General features: G+C 37.5%; 1 protein-coding gene across 2 annotated transcripts in view; it reads left to right on the forward strand.

Annotated features, from left to right (window-relative positions):
- SGCZ (sarcoglycan zeta) overlaps positions 1-15699 on the forward strand; it is a 428612-nt gene that overhangs the window by 347637 nt on the left and 65276 nt on the right. For both annotated transcript variants that reach the window (XM_071555189.1, XM_071555190.1), the window contains exon 4: positions 11050-11137. In XM_071555189.1, the coding sequence (XP_071411290.1) occupies positions 11050-11137 (88 nt within the window). The remainder of the gene's footprint in view (positions 1-11049; positions 11138-15699) is intronic.

Raw genomic sequence — 15699 nt, forward strand, 5'->3', positions numbered from 1 at the left:
CTTTGCATACCTATTTAAAAATTGAGGATAAGGTGCCAACCAAATAGGTATGAAATATCTGCATTCATTTTTATGTGAGTAATGTTTTAACAGAGGATTTTATTGTTTTTCAATTTGAGAAAACCATATTTCTCTCTCAGGTGGGAAGAAAGGTAGGCAGCAGATGTCATTTCTCCTGGGAAATGATCAAGGTGGTTTATTTAAACAGTTTTCATAACAGGCCAGGACAACTTCCACTGGACCAGGTTACTCAAAGACTAATCCAGCCTGGCCTCAAACACTTCCAGGGATGGGGCAGTTTGTTACAGGGCCTCACCACACTCAGACTCAAGAATTTCTTCCTAGTATCTAATTTAAAATTGCACTCAGTTTGAAGTAATTCCCCCTTCTACCACTGGGTGACCTTGTAAAAAGTTACTTTGTCTTTCTTGTAGGCTCTCTTCAGGTACTTGAAGACTGCAATTAGGCCACTTGAAGCCTTCTCTTTTACATCTTGAAAAATCCCAATTCCCTGAGCCTTTCCTCACAGGATAGGTGCTCCATCCCTCTTATCATCTCGTTGGTGTCCTCTGGACTTGCTCAAAGAGCTTGACATCCTTCCTGTGCTGGGCACTGCAGAGCTGAGTGCAGTACTCCAGACTGGGCCTTACCAGGCAGAGGGGCACAATCAACTCCCTTGATCTTCTGGCAATGCTGCTTTGGATGCAGTCCAGGATACGACTGGCTTTCTGGACTACCAGTACACATTGCCAGATCATGTCCAGCCTTTCATCCACCAGGACCCCCAAGTCCTTCTTGGCAAAGCTGCTCTTGCTCTATTTATCCCTCAGCCTGTTTTGATACTGGGATTTGCCCCAACTCAGGTGTAGCAGCTTGCACTTGGTCTTGTAAAATTACATGAGATTTCCATGGGTCTGCTTATTGAGTTTGTCCAGGTCCCTCTGGATGGCATCCTGTCCTTCAGGTGCCTCAACTGCATGGCTCAGCTTGGTGTCATCTGCAAATTTGCTGAGTCTCCACTCAATTCCTTTGTCTGTCATTGATGAAGCTATTAAACAGTGCAGGTCCCAGTATAGAGCCCTGAGGGACACCATTCATCAGTGATGTCCATTGGAACTCAGAGCTGTTGATCACTGCCCCCTGGATGTGACCATCCAAGCAATTCCTTAGCTACCAAACACTCCACCCACTGAATCCATCTCTCTCCTATCTAAAGATGTTGTGAGGGACTGTGTCAAAGGCTTTACAGAATTCCATATAAATGAAATCTGTAGCATTCCCCTTGGGCACAGGTGTCACTCCATCATAGAAGGCCACTAATTTTGTCAGGCAGGACTTGCCTTTGATAAAGCTGGGCTCGTCTCAAATTCCCTTCCTGTTGTCCATGTGCCTTAGGGAAGCTTTTGGGAGGATCTGTTCCATAATCTTCCCAGGGACACAGAGGTAAGCCTGACAGGTCAGTAGTTTCCACGGTCCTCTTTGCCACCCTTTTAAAAGATGTTTCCCATTTTTTCAGCACTCATGAGGGACTTCACCTGATTGCCTTGAGAGATTACACCTTCTTTGACCTTTCTGGTTAGAAACAAAATCAGTGAATAATTTGTAATTCCTCTAATTGGCATTCTTTGTCTCATTCCTTTTGATGCCTTGACGAGAGCCTTGTTATACCTTATGCTAAACATCCATGAAACAATTATCTCAAGGAAGCACAGTAATGCAGACTGAAAACACCTAACAATTGTTGCAATAGAAAATGGCTGTGGGCAGAAGAAGACTCAGTAAAGTAAAAATAATAACATCCCTTCTTTTTGGTAAGGTGTTTCAGAGCTCATTTGATATGTGTGTATTTCTGCTTATTTAACACAGGAATGGTAGAGAGAACTAGCAATGCAGAAAGCTTTGCCAGGGCAATTAGGGTCCAGCAGTGAGTGATTCTGCTGGAAGGAAGATTTACCAGGAAATATAAAAAGTGTCAAAATTAAGATAGCTACTTGAAGAAACAATAATAAAGGTAAATATTTCGGACTTTTATTGTTGAAGCTGCTAGTAAACTAGTGGCATCATTTAATCCTGTAGGTTATCACCAATTTAATTTTCTATAAAATACTAGGTTTAATATTCACCTAAAATAAACCACTTAAATAACAGGTTTAAAATAAATGACTCATCTTGCCTTACTTTTGTGTCTTATATTTTTGTTTAACATATTCATTTCAATGTGCATTAAATAGACTTTTTAAAATTCCTTGTTCATAGCAGTCTGGTTTTGCTGCTTTGTCTGAGCTATAAGCTTCATTTCAGGTTTCTGCTCACTTTATGCATTTCTGAAATTTTTAACTTTCTATCTTTAAATTTCTTTAGTATTTGTTTATTCTTTTCAGCTTTAGAATTTGAAAATATCTGTCAAAGAAATCATAATGAAATAAAAACTGCTGATGGAAATATTATTTCCTAGTAGTCCTTTGCTGTATGTCTGAGGGCACCACAAAAGTGGAACCCAGAACCTATTGATGTGCTAGAGAGTTCTCATTTTTCAGAACTCTTATTTCAGATTTTCCATTGGAATGAATAAATCTAATGAAGAGAAAAAAAAACCCTAAACTTATCTTCACTATTTTTTCTTTTTTTTTCTTTTTTCATTTATCACCATGTAAAATTGATATATATTTCCTGATGTGCATCAAGCAAACAGGGGTTGCCACACTTTTCTCTGTCATAAACAACTCAAGAACAAGGAATCTGGTAAAAGTTTTACATAATCCATGTTAAATCAGTCACGACAGAGCATTGTTGGGGTCTTTCTGCTTGTTTGTTTGCATTTTTGGTTTGGTTTGGTTTGGGAGATTTTTTTGTGGTTTGGTTGGTTTTTTAGTTTGTGTTTTGTTGTTTGGTTTTTTTTTTCTCTGAGCTACTGAGTCTAAAATAAATGCAATTCAAATTCTGTAGAGAAATGCTCCCTCAATAGGGAATGGTGGGAAATAGCTTTTAAACATGTGAATACACTTTCATTTAAATAAATTTTCCTGAAAAGTCTTCAGCCTCTTCCTGGACCTAATTGTTCCTATATTTCAGGTTGTAGTAAAGTAAAAATGTTAAGTAAAAATGGCATGGGAAACACAGTCTTGTTTCACTGTAATGATATGACATAGTTGACACTTGCACAAAAACAAGAACCAAAAGACTGCTTTTCAAGATTTAAAATAGCATAATGAATTGCTGGTTACCATTGAGCATAGCTTTAATGATAACTTTAATGCATCCACATTGCAAGAAATTTGGAAGGCTTGAAAGGAGTGAAGTATTTTAAGACTTGCATTGGCTTTCCACATTTGCCTCAGTTGAAGTTTTCTGGGGGCTTTGCAACTCAGTAATATACAATTTTACTTGCTGTATCACAAGCTTAATAACTAAGTAGAGAGTTTTGGCCATTTAACAATCTTCCTCCAAGTACCTTTATAGTATTGCTTTATTTTTAGTTGGGACGTTTATATCTTAAGTCCATTTGAAATTTTATTTGATGTTTAAATCAATTCCACAAAAGTCACATCTTTTCTCTGGTGTTTAAGTATCTGCTTGTGCTTTATCAGTAAGTTTTTCTATTCATGACTGAATTCTACCATAATAAAAATTTCACGATGCATTATACAAGGAAGTAAAACAAGTAGGTTACTTCTGTCTGTCTGTGCAGATTTAGCAGTTCATGTGGCTGGCTGGAGTGCTGTCCATAGTTCTCATTGCGTGCATCTGTATTTCTTCAGTAGGTGTAGCTGTGTTTGGGTTCAGATTCGGTGTGTCATGAAGCTGGTTGATATCTGTGATTGGCATATAATGAGGTTGATATTGACACAGAGCAGCAGCTGGGAATCAAGATAACACCTTTGATGAACAGGAATTATGTAGAAAGCATGTTTCTTGAAACTTTGTCAATAACCTCAAATATGATATTTCTTTCAGAATCAACTACAGTGTTTTGTTTCAAACTATTAATTTGTGCTTTGCTTCCCTTTCTTCCACAGCTTTCATTTCTTTGGTGAATCAGTTGAGTGAGGTATACTTCCCTCTTTGATTTGAAAAAATAGAGTTTGTATCTCACTGGTGTTTGGGTATTTTTACCAAATCAGTTTTGACATTAAGTCAAATTTGCTAATAATTTTACCAGTGTGTTACATAAAAGATTAGATTCATTTTTTTTTCTGCTTGCATTTCTTGATAACTAGATGTAAATCAGTCTGGCCATGTGTCGGTGTCAACACCCAAAACTCCCATCCTTTATGTTCCTTCCCCCTCTCTGTGTGTTTTTTCCCTGAGGTTTTCCCATGCCATGAAGGTACTTTGACGGTTTCCCTGCATCTGAGAGAGCTTTACACCCCTTCCCTGCCCTGCTGCAACTACCTGAGCCTCTGCCATCTCTGCCTCCCTAACCCTGCCCCCAGAGGTGCTGTCCAGTCCCCTCCAAACCCTGCCCCTATCAGGACCCTTATAATCAGACCCTGACTGGAAATAAACCCTTTCGATATGTTCTCCAAACCTCTGTTTGTGTGAATTATCTTGGGAGCGTCCCCATCTCAGTCCCAAGAGCCACGGACTAATGAAATGCGCTGACCTAATAGTTTGCTTGAACACTTTTCCAAACCTCCTTAGTAAATCTCATGGGAAAAAAGTACTAATTTCTAATAACACTTGGTCAAACTTCCAAGATATCTGTAATGTTTCCTTAAAGCAGAAGTCCAAATGTGTTTATTGGGATTTTGCAATCAGCTTCCTGATTTTGATTAATTTGGGACTATCAAGTTAGAAAGGACAATTAGACAACAAGAATACTAAAATCTGATGTGAAACTTTATTTTGGGAATTTACTGATATAGAAAATATTTTAAAAGTATATAATATAGTTAGATTATTACTTATATTAACTCTTCTCAGCTTGGAATTATCCAGGAATTACTTGGACAATAAATTATATTCACTTTTCCCTCTTTTAAATACCCCTGTGTTGGGGTCCTTGCTATCACAGAATCGATTGGGTTGGAAAGGACCTCTGAGATCAAGTCCAACCCTTGGTCCAACTCCAGTCCATTTACTAGATCATGGCACTCAGTGCCACATTCAATCTCAGTTTAAAAATCTCCAGAGTTGGTGAATCCACCACCTCTCTGGGCAGCCCATTCCAATGCCTGATTACTCTCTCTGGAAAGAATTTTTTTCTGCTCTCCAACTTAAATTTCCCCTGGCAGAGCTTAAAGCCCGTGCCCCCTTGTCCTGTTGCTGACTGTCCCAACACCTTGGGAAAATTCTTGGGAATATTTTTGAGAATATTTTTGGAAATACTGAATGATAGTAAATATTGATAAACAAGAATATTGGAAATATTCTTGGGAAAAATATCTTGGTAATATTCTGATGAAAAATATTTTTCTTTAATTTATATTTTGATAGTCCCAAACTCATACAAGCTTCCAACAGTTTTAATAACAGTTTAATAATAACGTTAATGATAGAAAGTTTGTCCTAGAGACTCCAAGCACTAAAAATGGGGGTTTAGTCCCTGGAGCTTGATCTTCCACCTCTATAACTACCTCCCTATTTTCAAGGAATGTTGCTGAGAACCATGCTAATGTTCTGGTTCTGGAGAATGGTTAAACAGCTAAGGAGTGCTCTTTCCATCCCGTCATATCCTTTTTGCTCTGCCTTCTGCCCTTCTTGACTGACAGACACTCTGTCCTTCATATTCTTCTTCTAAACTTTTTGCACTTGGTTCTTTCAAAGCATCCTTCACACTTGTTATCCCTCATTTACCTGAGCTGCAGTTGTTCCTGTAATTACTGAACAACCACTCATCTGGTCTTTGACTCCCTTGGGCTGTTGGACTGACCAGAGTACTAAGTATGTTCTATTTCTTTCAGTTCTCATTTTGTTACTGTGGTGTGGTCAAATGGCTCATACATTTTTTGTTCTTCAGCTGGGGCCATTGAGCAGACATAGCTAATGAAGTTGTTCACTGCAACCCACAGTCCGTAAAGCAGCAGACAAATTGTAGTGCTCTGCTGCAGTGGGAGGTTAAAATCTTGTAACGTGCAACCAGCCATGTGGTTGGGTATGGCGCCATAATGAGTTTCCCAGCAAACCAAAGTCTTCATACTGATTTTTTCCTTTTTCTGTAAAGGTATCTTGGAAATGCATTGGTCATTCTGAGTCATTAGTGTATCAGTGTTGGTTTTTTAAGAGTCCTGTAAGGAACCATTCTGCCATAATTGTTTTTGCTGCCCATGCTGGGGATACTACTCTATTATTTGAGCCCATATAACCTTATATCTTCTAATAACATGCCAAGAGAGTGGCAGGTCTGGAATTCCAGCTGCTTATTGCATTACTTTTTATAACTGTATGGCACCATGTAGAGGTCCAGAAACCTGAAGTGGTTTGCTTGCCCAAGTACAGAAACCAAATCATAAAACAGCTACTGCTTACACTATAAGCAATGGTAAATGTATTGCAACTGTTCCTGAGTGTCAGAGTTGATGGTGTTAGCATAATTAACTGTTCCGAACACAAGTCTGGGATCCTATTTAATTATTCAGTGTACCATCTGACCTAAACTTCACTAAAGTTTTATTAAACTAACTGGAATTAAAATTGCTTTATTTAAACTGTTTCTAATTTAAATGTTTCCTTTTTTCTTCAAAACTGAACTAAGTAGCTAGGATTGCCTATTTGAATGCTGCAAAAAACATATGACATTTATCCAAAATATATTCAAAATAATTGACCCCATCTGTAAAAGAAATTAATTTTGTTATGATTGCTGATACAGAAAATTTTAGTAAAATTATTTTGTAAATAATTTGATCAGTTTTTCAGGTATTTAATCTGCTCATCTAATTCTAAAAACAAAAGTTGATATTTATTAATACTGCTGTCTGAACCTTGCTCAAAACAAAAACCAAACCAAAGTAACAAAAAAACCACACAGAAACCAAAGAAACAAACATTTTTTCCTCAAAATTTTAATTGTATTTATAACTGAATTCATATTCAAGAAATCTTCCTGAAAATATCCCTGAAATTAATTAGTTTATTTTTCCCTGTATGAATTCCAGCTGTTTGAGATAACTATAGTAACATTCTGTTCATCTGGTTCACCTTTACTACACTGTTGAAAATCTTGAAGTTGTAACGTTTCAGGGGTTATGACAACAGTCATTTCATACAGTAACATGAGCTGCAGTCTTCATATCTGTCAGGGAGCAGGGAGGGCTGAATGCTCCCTAAGAGGGGCAGGGAGCCAAGTAGGACAACTCAGGCAGAAGATGTTCAAATGGGGCTGGACTGAAATGGGTCTCCCCAGAGAAGTTGGGCAGGGCCAGTAAGGGTTGGTAGAACTCTTGGCCGTGGGAGCATCCCTGTACAATTCTTTAGTTATTAACACATTGATATTAAAAGCTCTATGTAACTGTAAGAATTTTCTTACTATCTTGCTTTTTGTTATCTGTAGTATAATTTTTGAAATGGCATCACAAATCTTTTACTACCTCTTTTCTGAAGGCCACATTTGCAACTGTACATATATACATTTACACATACTTCTATATCCTTTCTGACATCTGAATATAAATTATTGTGTGAATTATCAAGGCTACTAAATTGCAAGCTGAAGTTCACATCAAAAGAGTAACAGATCTGGTTAGAAGATCTAAAAGAGGGGAAATTATCCAGGATTTTTATGCTTTGGATGTATTTGTATTCAAATGACTGACACCTATTGCACTTTATACTCAGGTTACAGATTTGTAATTCTACTGATTTCAGCTAAGTCTTCTCTGAATATCTAGTTCATCAGAGTAGACTACCTTTGAATACCTTGAACCTCTGTCTTTTGGCACTTCCTGTGTAAAATAAAGTTCTAGTTAACAGTGTAGATAAAATGCTGGAGTGCTTAAGTTGATAAGACTTTTGCCACTGTGTTTTCTTTGGTCCAGAATTTAAACTCACAACTCTATATTTTCCATCCAGGAACTAAGGAATATAGATTTAAGTTCCTAACTTCTTCATCCCTCTCTTTATTTTTTCTATAAGACCAGAAAAGTAGAAAGAAGGCTTAGCTTACCTTATTTTTTCCATTTTTCTGTACTTGAGAATTTGATATCAAAGGTATTTTTTACAATTAGACCCTGAGAGGCAGATTTTAGCCTGAGAATTTTGATAAGTTTTTTCCTCTAGTGAAAGTACAGAAACCTTGAGATCATTCTGTGAACAGTCTTTGGGAGTGTAAGTTCCTAAACCTTCAGCTGAACTAGCAAAAATAGGCATGTCAGTATTCTCCCTTGTTAAGAGTGTGACTATTCTAACTGAGAAAACAAATACTGGCTAAGCAAAAGTGAAAAGGGCTCCTTAAAAATATACTTTGTCAATACAGATGCCTATTAGGACAACTGCCTTTCTCAGAGAGGCAGCTGCCTGGACCAATGATTCGCAAAGGACCATAAGGAAAATGGAAATCAAGTATTGAGAAAAAGGCCCTTAGCAGCTGCTTTTTTTGCCAGAAGCCCCATTGATTGCATCACATGTTTAGCTCAAAATAGTTGAATTGAATGCAGTGTCTCTGATAATTATAGCTTTTTATCTAGAAAGATGGACAAGCCAAACAGTCACTTTCATCTGCCAGACTATGATGCAAAGCTAATTGGCAGGATGTTAGAGAGGTCATAGCATGGTCCAGTGAGAGATTAAACACATCTGATCTCAGAAATTAGTTCAGAATAATTTTAGACTTCTCAGGGAACCAATTGTCATTTAAAGTTAATAATCATGGTGAAAACAACTGGGAAAAGTGTTTCTTGCAGAGGAAAGCCCTGGATTCAAAGGAAGGGACTGTGAGATATAAAAAATTTTAGTAAAACCTAGTGCGTGACTCAGGTAAAAACAAATCTTAGTTTATAGCTCCTTAATGCCTTTCCTTCTCATCTAAAAAACTTTCAAGAACAGCAAGAACTAAAATATTTAGTGACACACACAAGGAGTCTATCTAATCTAATATGCTTAGTCGGGGGTGACCAGTATTGGATACTCAGGGAAGAGTCTTAAGAATAAAACAAGTGTAAATTAAGTTTCCCAAATATTTTCCTAGTCCTTAGACATTCCTACCTAAAACACTTCCCCAGCTGTTTCTCTCAGATGTCTTACTGCTGTTGGATAAACATACTTTAGCGCTAGCAAACTGCCAGAATCATTAATGTACCCGTGACCTCACTGCAAGCTCCAGGGAAAGAATAGTGTGGTATCAGGTGATTCCAGGGAGAAAAGTGCTTCTTTGCAGCAGCAGCCGCAATCCTAGTTTTATCTCCTCTCATGCATTCACCCTGCTCTAGTGAGAGCATGATTAGTAAGCTTTCTTTCTTGTTTTCTCTCTCGCGTTCTCTCTCGCGTTCTCTCTCGCGTTCTCTCTCGCGTTCTCTCTCGCGTTCTCTCTCGCGTTCTCTCTCGCGTTCTCTCTCGCGTTCTCTCTCGCGTTCTCTCTCGCGTTCTCTCTCGCGTTCTCCTTCCCTTCCCAAACCTTCCCTTCCCAAACCTTCCCTTCCCAAACCTTCCCTTCCCAAACCTTCCCTTCCCAAACCTTCCCTTCCCAAACCTTCCCTTCCCAAACCTTCCCTTCCCAAACCTTCCCTTCCCAAACCTTCCCTTCCCTTCCCCTCCCCTTCTCTTCCCAAACCTTCCCAAACCTTCCCTTCCCAAATCTTCCCTTCCCAAACCTTCCCTTCCCTTCCCTTCCCTTCCCTTCCCTTCCCTTCCCTTCCCTTCCCTTCCCTTCCCAAACCTTCCCTTCCCTTCCCTTCCCTTCCCTTCCCTTCCCTTCCCTTCCCTTCCCTTCCCTTCCCTTCCCTTCCCTTCCCTTCCCTTCCCTTCCCTTCCCTTCCCTTCCCTTCCCTTCCCTTCCCTTCCCTTCCCTTCCCTTCCCTTCCCTTCCCTTCCCTTCCCTTCCCTTCCCTTCCCAAACCTTCCCAAACCTTCCCAAACCTTCCCAAACCTTCCCAAACCTTCCCAAACCTTCCCAAACCTTCCCAAACCTTCCCAAACCTTCCCAAACCTTCCCTTCCCTTCCCAAACCTTCCCTTCCCAAACCTTCCCTTCCCAAACCTTCCCTTCCCAAACCTTCCCTTCCCAAACCTTCCCAAACCTTCCCTTCCCTTTCTTCCTCTTGCCTGCCTTCCTTTATTTCTTTCAGCTGTTTCTCTTGACTCTCTGTTGAAGCTCTTCCCCTTTCCTGTGCATCTGTGCTTCCCCTAGAGGAGTTCGTCTGGCTCCTTGTTCTTCCAGAATTTCATTCTTTATGCTGGCTTTAGACACAGGATAAACTTACTCAAATACATGTAAACATTTCTCAGAATCTTAAACCTAGTTGGATGCTGAAAGCAATGTAGTCATGCTGCAAACTGGCTCTAAAAATTTTAAGACAGTATTTAACATCACATGGTGTTTGTCTCTGTGCTGCATCAATTTGCTCCTGAACAGTACCTGCCAGGTACTACTGGCAGTGGGTCAGGATTGTCTTTCACAAGATTTCACCTTCCAGTGTTTTCTTTCTTTGTTTTTTGAGAGTAACAATACTTTTTATCTTCCAAGATGTTCATGGCTGTGTTTGTAAGGTTTTATTTAATGCAATACATACATTATAGATTGTGCAGATTAATAGAATAATGTGGTATAGGACTGGTTAGGTAGACAAGTATAAGTTAGTATATGGAAAAGGCTAGTGAAATAGGATTGTTTAAGTTTTTTGAATTCGAAACTTTGTCATATTGACAGCAAATAAATCCCAAATTATATAAAATAAGTTCAATTCTGATTTCTAAAGCAAGGACAGAAAGGTTTCAAGCTTAAAATATAGTATTCTTTTATATAAAAATTTGACTTGCAAAATACATTACTAAATTATTAAAAGTTTTATTATATTTGAAACAACTCCCCTCTCAGCATGCATGTTTTTATTGAGTCCTAACTTAATTCTACCTCATTTTTTGTTCACTCATTAATTGTCTCATACGTGTTTCCCAGGATAGCCCACTGGTCTTACAGTCTGACAGAAATGTAACATTGAATGCAAGAAATCACATGGGACAGTTAACTGGACAACTGACAGTAGGTGAGTGTTCTTTGTTGACTGTTATGTTTTTCAGTTTTGCTTTATGAATAGGTTTCATTAATAAACATCACATATAAAATATTACTGAATGGTCAGGAAAAAAAATCAGTCATCACTATATTCAAGGAAAAATCGATACATACAATGCACAATACATAGACAATAAGAGCATGAAACAGCATTAGCTCAAGGCAGAAAAAGTAGAAATGTCTCAAAATAGTTAAAACAGCTTAGTGGAAATTACTGCTTTTGAGGCAACTGTAACAAACTAAAAAGAAACCTCAGCAAACCAGTTCAGAAAAGATATTGAGGTGCTGGAGCGAGTCCAGAGAAGAGCAACAAGGCTGGTGAAGGGACTGGAGCAAAAGCCCTATGGGGAGAGGCTAAGGGAGCTGGGGTTGTTTAGCCTGGAGAAGAGGAGGCTCAGAGGTGACCTCAGCACTGTCTATAACTACCTGAAGGGAAGTTATAGCCAGGTGGGGGCTGGTCTCTCCCAGGCACTCAGCAATAGGACAAGGGGGCACGGGCTTAAGCTCTGCCAGGGGAAATTTAAGTTGGATATCAGAAAAAAATTCTTTTCCAGAGAGAGTAATCAGGCATTGGAATGGGCTGCCCAGAGAGGTGGTGGATTCCCCATCCCTAGAGATTTTTAAACGCAGATTGGACGTGGCTCTGAGTGCCATGATCTGATAAATGGACTACAGTTGGACCAAGGGTTGGACTCGATGATCTCAGAGGTCTTTTCCAACCCAATCGAATCTATGATTCTAAAAGCAATTTCAGTGGCAAAATAACCATAATTTTTTTAGAAGTTCTGTCAGTCTTCCATTACTTCAGTGGCAACTGGTTAGTTCCTATCACTTTTGTAAGCCATTTATATCACTACTAAATTTGAATGGAAAGTGATCATATGGCCAGTCATTCATTAAAACTGATATTTCTTAAAGTATAAAATACAGTAGATCGAAGTTCCAAATGAAATGGAAATAGAAAATCCTCTACTTCAGTTGTCACATATTTTTCCCTGCTTTTATGTTGTTGACCATGTTGTACTGTGTTGTTACTACAAAATCACACTTATTGTGTTAGTAAATATGGAGTAGTATTTTTTTTTTATTTTCAGAACTAGAACAGTACTGAAGATATTGCTTTTTAAGAATCTTGACAAAAAAATTTCATTACAAAGTTATGTTCAAGATTTGTTACGAAACAATATATATTGGGTGGGAATGAAGAAAAATATAAAAACCATATGTGTTTGAGACTTTAATATAAAAAGTTCAAGTATGCACCTCTTAGACTTAATGTATTTTCATTTTCATTTTTTTTCACTTTACTTCTGGATTAAGCTGCATTTTTTCTGCTCTTTTCTGTCACATGCTAACGTTATGACCACAGATAGCTTTAAGTTAAATTCTAGTTATAGTCTACACTAAGTTTTTCATACTGGCTGGAGCTAGTGGCTTCAAGTTGTAAAAATCTTTGACAAGTGCACACAGAGTGACACACCATCTGCACAGATTTCCCTGAATGACCACATCAAACGAGTGTAAAAAGGTAACCAGACTTGCTAGAAGGTACAGATGAGGAAAATTAAGCTAACATCTGTTCTAGCCATATTGTACTTGCCCAGTGTGTTTACGGAATGCAGTTCTGTATCATCTGGTAACTATATTATTAAAACCTTCTACTTCAGCTGGTAACTGCTGAAAGGTGAGTTGCCCGTGGCAGACATTCACATTGGCTGAAATGTATATGATATTTTTATCACTGACACTATTGCAGCTGAGTGAATCCAGCATGAAAAATGAGTGTGAATGTATTAAGACTGACCTACTTCAAGGCATCATAGTAGAGGTTCATATTCTATAAACATAAAGGCCTGAAAAAACGTGTGCTTTTATGTTAGGATCATTAGAGTGCACACTTTTGGTTTGCAGCTGGTACAGTGTTTGGAGAGTGGAAGTTTGCCAAATTGCGATATTGTATTTATATTATTTCTTATACATTATCTTCCTCTTCATTTCATAACAGCTATGTGGCCTTTATTGCTTCTTGTATTAATATAAAAATCTGCTTCTTTATTTTTTAGATATTCCCTGTATAGTATTGGGTGTATATTAAAATGTTTCTTATTTTCTTATAACTTATTAAATATTTCTTACTTAGTAAAGTCTATCACAATTGCCAGTGGAATCAGTAAAACTGGACATTGCACTATTAGAAATCAAAGAAATTAACAGGCACCAAAAAAAAAAAGTATTATTCTTGCCCTCCTTTCTAAATTTTTTTGTTGTGTAAAATAGAGTAGAGAAATACAAGTTTTCATTTTTGCTTAACTAAAAGTATGACCACATCTCCTGAAAGAATGGTAGGGGACTTTTCTATACTGGATTTGCTGCTGTAAGAATATATTTTTTTCTATTAATCGTAAATATGCTCTAGAACGTCCCTGTCTTTAAATATGCTATCTGTCCGTTCAATAGCACTGTGTGCTGAAGCATCTACTTGTGTGGCTGCCCAGTCAAAGGAATGAAAACAAACAGTGAGGAGAAATGTTTTGAACAAAACAAAAAATAGGTAAATTATTGTGCTTTTGGGGAAAAAATATGTAGTTAACAACTTCAAAATCTTATCTGTTAGTATCTTTAAAGAGTTGAATAATAATAATTAAAAAACGCCTACAAATTTATACAGATGAAAGGAGTATGCTAGAAAGAAAGAAGGATGCCAGTGCATTCAGAAGGATGATAGTGTGGTTTTTTATATGTGTAATATCATTGGCATTTTATCAGTATTTCATAGGACATAAGTGATATTAAAAGGCATCCAAATTGCTGGTCATATCAAATTTTAGGACAACTAAAATTCTCTCTGTTATTTGAAACTCTGCAAAATTAAGACTGCTTTAAGAGCATCTACTGAGAACTGTAACTGGAAGACAGATTAATGTAAAGACATGGAGTTGGGGATGGGAGGAAATGGAACAACATCTCCTCAGGAAGATAGAAAAACTCCAGTGAGACTCTTGATAACAGGTATTCAATTCTGTGACTGACTATGGAAGACAAAATATTTCATTAAAGTGCATCATTAAGATGTCTTGGAACACATTGTGATCTATGAGTGACGAAAAAGTATATTTAAAAAAAAAAGCAAACAAACAAAATAGAACAAACTAAATGCACTGGAGGATTGAATATTGAGTCATTGCATGTTTAAATGGTATAAATTCAAGTCATGGCTCCAGGTGATACAATACCATTATTACACTACACTGTATTTATACTGGCTCTAAAAACTGTACAGAAAGTCACAGCTGTAGCAATGCTTTCTGTTGGGATCTCTACCAGCTGAGCTAGAATTGTTGGTTTATACTACAGTCTATTCATGACATATGGTCAGAAAACTGCCAAGTTTGTGTCTGGATCTCCAAAAGGGCTTCACAGCCTTCAGTTTTTAGACATGTCATTTAAGATCAATGCAGCAGATGTAGCACAGACATGAGTTATATCTATAGAATAAAGATCAAAAGATGACCATCCATTGAATTCTGTATTTGAGGTGGAAAAGGATAAGTAATCACATTTCTCTCCTCCCAATTTTTTTTTAGCAATACTTTTTGCATTATGCGTTCTACTGAATTAACTTCACACAGCTTTTTCTCTCTGTTTAATCAATGTTTGTATAGTTTCAATCTATATGAAAAAAATCTACTTCTTTTTTTTTTGCCAGTCTTAGAAATGCACATTACTTGCTCAGCTTAAACAAAGTCTGTTGTCTCCATGCTGTCTGCACATATCACATATACTTCTGCCTATTTTCGAATGGAGAACGTTAGGCTAACAAGCCCCCCTAAAACCGAAACCTGCATTTGTACTTAGTGTGAATTCATCCTCAGATTTAATAATTACTTCCCCAATGTTTTCTTTTTTCTTTTCTTTTTTTTTTTTTTTTTTTTTTTTTTTTTTGTGAGAGGTAGGGTTTTTCTTGCTGCTTTTTTACCTTGCTGCTTCTTACAGGTATTTCTGATGCTGCTTCACCCTTTGCCATTCCTGAAGATCTCTGGGGAGATCTGAAATGTGCCAAAAATTGCACTTCATGTCTGTTAAACTTTGAGTCCTCAGACAGAATCATAACTCTCCTAGAGGTCCAGACCTGAATGTCACAGCTTTAGAGAGCTCCTGAACTTGTCACTCCACTCATTGAGATCTCTAGAACCATCCAAATTGAGAAAAAAAAATTGATTATCAATGAAAGTTACATTACATTGTGCAATTACTTTTTGAAAATAGCAGGCAGCTATGATTTTAAATTACAGCACTGCTAAAGCCTGATAACAGTGCTAAAAGGTATAGCTAAAGAACTTGTCAAATTTGATGATATTTGCCATACGTTTGCTACAAAAATTATGTTGTGTATTAGAAATTTTTTTTTTCATTAAAATGTGTTTGTTTACTTGCTGGGTTCCATCAAAAGTACATGGGTAGTTCTTCAGAAACTATTGGACCTTAGAAACCAAAGATATGTATGTTTGTGAGAGTGGGAATAGTCTCCATCTT

The sequence above is a fragment of the Pithys albifrons genome, chromosome 5, assembly GCF_047495875.1.
Source record: "Pithys albifrons albifrons isolate INPA30051 chromosome 5, PitAlb_v1, whole genome shotgun sequence".
Taxonomy (NCBI): domain Eukaryota; kingdom Metazoa; phylum Chordata; class Aves; order Passeriformes; family Thamnophilidae; genus Pithys; species Pithys albifrons.